The sequence below is a fragment of the Aedes albopictus genome, chromosome 2 (genome assembly GCF_035046485.1).
Source record: "Aedes albopictus strain Foshan chromosome 2, AalbF5, whole genome shotgun sequence".
Classification (NCBI taxonomy): Eukaryota; Metazoa; Arthropoda; class Insecta; order Diptera; family Culicidae; genus Aedes; species Aedes albopictus.
The window spans coordinates 481944295-481950294 of record NC_085137.1 but is presented as its reverse complement, the minus strand read 5'-3'; the positions used below and the strand labels follow the sequence as shown (position 1 = coordinate 481950294).

At 37.2% G+C, this 6000-nt stretch overlaps 1 protein-coding gene across 1 annotated transcript in view; it reads left to right on the top strand.

Moving 5' to 3' along the window:
• The first annotated feature begins 446 nt into the window (after positions 1–446).
• Positions 447–6000, top strand: part of LOC109429040 (sodium-dependent dopamine transporter) — a 117309-nt gene continuing 111755 nt past the window's right edge. The window contains exon 1 of the mRNA XM_029870683.2: positions 447–662. Coding sequence (XP_029726543.2) covers positions 590–662 — 73 coding nt within the window. The 5' untranslated portion in view covers positions 447–589. The remainder of the gene's footprint in view (positions 663–6000) is intronic.

Genomic DNA, 6000 nt, shown 5'->3' with positions numbered 1-6000 from the left:
CAGTGGATTAGACAAAGCTAGAGCTTCTCACGTGGTGACAGAAACAGTGCACTTCCGGAAGTCGGAAATAGAGCGTTTCCTATTCCCATCCCCTGTCCATGCTTTCGGTTGTTCTTCCCGTTTTCATGTGTTGTGCCAGAAATCAGTGCACTGGCATGCCCCATCGCCATCCAAGTGGATAATTGCGAACATCCGACGGCAAATCCTTTGAACTAGAACTATGGCGGCAATGCCCAGGGCTAATCAAGTGTAAATCCTACGGTTGCGACGTCGACGTCTAAGGCCGCCCAGCACAAAGGAAACCACTGAAGAACAAAATGCAGTTTTGGTGATTGGCTCCGAGTGTTAGAAGCAGAAAAAGATGTCCGTTTGGGTAACTCAGTCAACATTTATTCCTCCTCAACTGTAAAATTGTATTCGTCGGAAGAAAAATCTCGTTATCTGTGGAAGCAACAGGTGGTTTTCCCCCATATTATTTTTTGGAAAGGCGCGCGTTTGGCGACGTAACCGGTGCGGTTGGTAATTCCTTCGGCGTAGAGGTTTGTAACTTTTCGATTGTGTGCAACCGGGAACCGCGTCAACGCCATTTATGTTCGAACTGGATGACCCACGGGAAAAGCTGAGACTACTGGAGACCCCAGTCAAGCTGGTCGACAATCCAGGTTAGTGCGAGAGGTTCTTTGATTTTCTTGATGTGTCACTAGGATGTTGATCACTTAACTAAGCAGTTTCATTTTTCATGGATTGTTACATTGATGTATACTGATATCAGTATAAGCGCAAACTAAATCATTGAAATTAAATATTTTTAAAATAATTATCAATTCAAACAAAATTGAACGAAAATTGAAAAAAAAAATACTATAAAGCAATTTTCATGCCACTTTCCTGGGCTTCACTTGTTTAATTTTCTGTGCTTTTGAATCCAATGAATACAATTCTCAATATATTTTTATTTTTGCAGCTTACTCGTTCTTTCGTGTGAAAAAGTGGAACTGAATGTCCGTATTCGCTGAAATGTTGATCGATTGGTCACCAACCGCGGGTAACCAATCGATCAATATTTCAACGCAAACCGAAATTCGGTTTTCCAGATTTGTGATCTTGAAATTTGGTGATCTATAGGTATAGATCTCCATAAGGACAATTCACGAAAAGCTTCCTGGAGATATTATTGCGGAAATCCTTTGAATTCATTGATGATTTTTTTTCGCTTTTAATTACGTACCATGGAGGAGATAGAAAAATTGATTTTTAGCTCTTTTGTATTTCATATTCTGAAAGCATACTTTAGCTAGACAATACACACTTCGAATTTCATAAAGATTGAGGCACTAGAATAAAAGTTACAGCCCATTGTTGCATACAGCCTCCACGGGGACAAAAATTAGCGTGAAAGTTAAAACGCAACTTTTTTTTGACTGCACAAAGTGCCCATGATCGCATAACTGTCCCATATAAATAGGAAACCCAGCAAATATGGGACGGATATGCGATCATAGGCAGCATATCTATTGCAAATCCGTGATTGACCCGAGCCAATTACAGTTGCACAATGAATCATTACTGAATTGCTGCTTAATTGTTGCTAAATTGTATAGAAACTAGTTACCTTGATGCTAATGTTTACAGTATGCGGCAGGAAAAAATGCGAAAGTGTTTTTCAACTTCAAACCTCATTTTCGTCCATTTGACATTAACCAATCTATGTTTCAACGTTCCATGATCTATAATAGGCTAGTTTTCTGAAAAGTTTATTAAAAAAATTTCCCATTTTGGTCACTAACCTTTACAGGGCGGCGCCTGAAGATGAACACAACCAGAATTTTCAAACCGCAGAAAATCGCACAGGTCGCTAAATTTCGCATCTGATAAAACAAAATTTTTGATTTTCTCTACAATATCATCAAATATATGTACTTATTTCATCTGGTATGTGAAACTACATGGCTCTGGATCAGTGTGGTCTGGTTGTTCATCGAATTTGAGCTAATTTTGTTACTGTTATAGTCATTTTGTTTAATGACCATTGGGCGCGCAGTTTATTGATATCCGCTTATTAGGCCTACATTATCACATGTTAAACATCAAATGTGTTCATTTTTATTTTTCAGTGCTAGAATATAGATATTGACTGATACACTGTCATGAAAAAATAGTCATATATATACCATATTTAGCGTGTAATAGTGCCTTGAACTTTTCGCATTTTTTCCTGCCGCACCCTGTATATCTCATTTTGTTATAATTTTGATCTAACTGTAAAAAATAAGCTCTTTCACGCTAATTTCTCAAGTAGGGTAATTTTCCAATTGTTGCGCGGCTAAAAATTCGCCAATTGTTGCACACCTCATAAGAATAACATGGAGTGTGCAACAATTGGAAAATTACCCTACCGTTGTTGGGTGAGAACTGGTCAAAAATTCATATTTCCACATTCATTGTTGTTCGATAACTTTTGCTTCTTTGCATGAAAATGTCCTTTGAACACTGGAATGTGATCTTCGGTAGTGCATGTACAATTGATGAAAACATATTTGGAGTTCGTCAATTGTCCTTAAAACTACAAGTGTATGAAAATTGACCCATTCTCACCCCTTCGAGTGGGGGAAAACGGGTCAAGGGAACCGAATTTGTTCCGCATCAACAAGTTAAGCAAGCAAAGCAAGTTAAAAAAGTTCTGATCAATATTGATACTACATACTTGTCAATAATATATTACAAGTATCTATCCACCTAAAATAGTGATGTTTCATTAAAAGTGGTATTTGAAAAGGCCTTATTTTCAAGCTCTCAAGTTCCGTTATGCGGGGCTAATTTTGAAATGCGGGGCTACTTACACTTTTGAATATAGATTTTTTGAATTCAAAATATGGTTCAAATCTGTTTGATGTCTTCGGGATTATTATGAAGCAATATTTTCCTCTTCATTTGGTTGAAATTGTTTTTCACACAGACTCTTTATTACTTGTCAGGACGCGAAAAAACATCGAATAAATCAAAAAATCTATTTAACGTATCAGAACATTTGCCCTGTATGCATTGTTTCTACAGTCCATAAATTTCAAAGGGTGGATCAATTCATGCAAAATGTATCAACGTATGTATCAATGAATACTATCATTTCTATCATTTCATTATCCACTTTGATCTCTACTCCCTTATACTCTGAGTAGAAAAAGACCGCTATAGCCACAAAATCATCAAGTTTGATGAGATATTTCAGATAATGTTTCGACCCAATCTTGCCCCTCTGACCCATTGTCACCCCCAACGACGCGACACGGTACCGAAAGTGTGATTATAAAGTGAAAATGCTTTCAAATTCTGCGTCTCAAGTTCACTGCCCATAACCGCATAACAGTAACATTCGACAGAAGTAGGCATTGGAGAAAATGGGACCCAAAGTTGCAAATTTTAATAGTATGGGAATGAACCGAAATTGTAAACATTATTTATTAATTTGTTATAAATTGTTTGGCAATAAGATCTTCTACAGCACTTCTTGTATGCTGGACCTATTGTCAAAAAATAAATTGGACTTAAGTATGATTGATGACACGCATTAAAACCAGTATATTTTTCCAGTGTGACTGTTATGCGGTCACATCGGTTAATGATGGTCAATGAGACAAAACGACTTGGTGTTTATTTCACAAATCCTAGAACAAACTAGAAAATTGTATTCAGGTAGTCGAAAGTACTTGTAATTTGATGATGATCCCCGATATTAAGTCAATAACAGCAAAATATGCAAATGTTACAATTATGCGGTTATAGGCAGTTCAGTGGTGAAAAGTTCAGTGGTTGTCAAGCTGGGTTCACGGGTCATGCTGATTTCGTAAGAACTGACACTCCGAGAAAGTGTGAATGCTTTCTAGAATATAGATCTCATGGAGCAATTATTGTAATAAACTGTTGTGGTGAAGTTCAGAGCTTTCCAATCTAGAGTCACGGGCCATGCCAACCCAACCACATATCGTAAATCATTGTGTGGACAAAATCGTATATTTTCATATATTGAATCAGAATTGTATAATAATATGTATATTTGTTGACAGTGATTGCCTAAAGTCGCATTTTATGCCAAATGAAATTTCAATTACGATTTCGCTTCATATAGTCGTCTCCAATCATAAAAGGTGCTACTATCGGTAGGATCGCACAGAATCGGATAGAATCGTAAAAAATCATACGTTCTGAGTGTCAAGCTACAAGTTTGCTAGCATCCAATATGTGATTTCTATGAATCGTGGAAGTCGTAGCTATAAATCGTATATGAATCTGCTAAGTCGAGCTGCCTTCCTAGAGGTATGACCAAAATCGGTGCAATCGTATACAACTATAAGAATATTGTATATTGATCGTTTGCGTCATACTTGCGTCGTATACGAAATGAACGAAATCGTAGAAATCGTTTATTCATTTTACAGTCGCATATGACTGTTACTGCACTTTTAATAGTCGAATATTAATCTCGAAAATCGTAAATGGTTTTGTTTACATCTTTGAGGATGGAGAAAAGAGAAAAAATGTATTCATCACAAATTTGATTTTTTTTGTTGACACAGCAATATTTTCAACCATATATGTAGGTTTTCATACTACATATTTATATACACAAGATGACTTATGATAAGTGGTGTATATATTCCAACAACTATGTGAATTCCAAGCCTCTTGCACGGCCCCTCTTTTGGAGCAACTCAATGCACAACAACAACGCTCCCACCACAAGTCCCGCACCATCTAATGCTAATTTTTATTTGTTTCATTCCATTCGCTTTAAACTCTCAACTTCCAACTTGGCAATATAGCCAATAGAGATAACGCACAGTTCCCAATCAAAGGACCTAAGTTCGATTCCCACTGAATACCAATTGATTTTTTTTTAATTTGAAAATCTTGAGTTGTATATTGGTACACTCAATCGTAATAAGATCATGCATAATCGTATATTTAGGCGGAGAAAATCGGCGAAATCGTAGAAATTTTTCGAGAAATCGTAAATCATGTTAGATGAAATCCCAGTAATCGGATGTATGTTTCGATATGGCCTCCGCTTTAGTATGTATACATCTGTTTCGTGCATTGAATACGATTTCTTTGATGCTATATACGTGTGACTATTTCAGTTGCAATTTCGATAAAGTATCCAAATTGCTGGCTGGGAATTTCTCAAGAATCTAAAATGCGATGCGAAAGTGATTATGATATTCAAATTCTGCGTCTAAAAAATCAATTACTATTACTACAATAAAATGGCGTTGTATAATTCAGTGGTTCTCAAGCTGTGGTCTGGCCATGCTGATTTTACTACAACCGAAAGTCCAAGGAGAAGGTGTGAATGTTTTTGGATTATGAATTCTCCTGAGCTCTCCTTGAATAAAGTGGCATTTTACAGCTCGGAGGTTTCCAAACTACGGTCACGGGAAATAAAATTTTCTCAAGAATCTTAAGTGCGATGAGGAAGTGATAATGTTTTATTTAGATCATGCAACCAGTGATTCCCAATATGGGGTCACGGGCCATAACAATTTCACAAAACCCGAAAGTCCTAGGAGTCCTCAATGAAAAAGCGAGATTTTTTCGAAGTGTTGTACAAAATACAACAGCGCGATCGTAGGAGGGTTAATAAACCACGTAGACCAAATTTTGGTCATTCAGATGCCCCTCGTCCCCCTGGAACTTCCCATGGAACCCCCTGGAACTTCCCATGGAACCCCCTGAGAATCCCTGAAATGTCACTGTGACTCACCCTCAAATTTATGGTGTTTCAGAAATTCTTGTGGCCCGTGACTTCGTATTGGAAACCACTGGGCTATAATTGAGTAAATTGGTCCAAAGGTGTAGAACCTGAAAAATATTTTCATTTTGTCGTCACACTTTCGGTTCTTGAGATATTCACGTGGACCATGACCATAGATCGGAAACCAGAGATACTGATACTTGGGAGGATCAATCGAAAAAACAATTGCCCTTCTTGCTAGCACTTTTAGT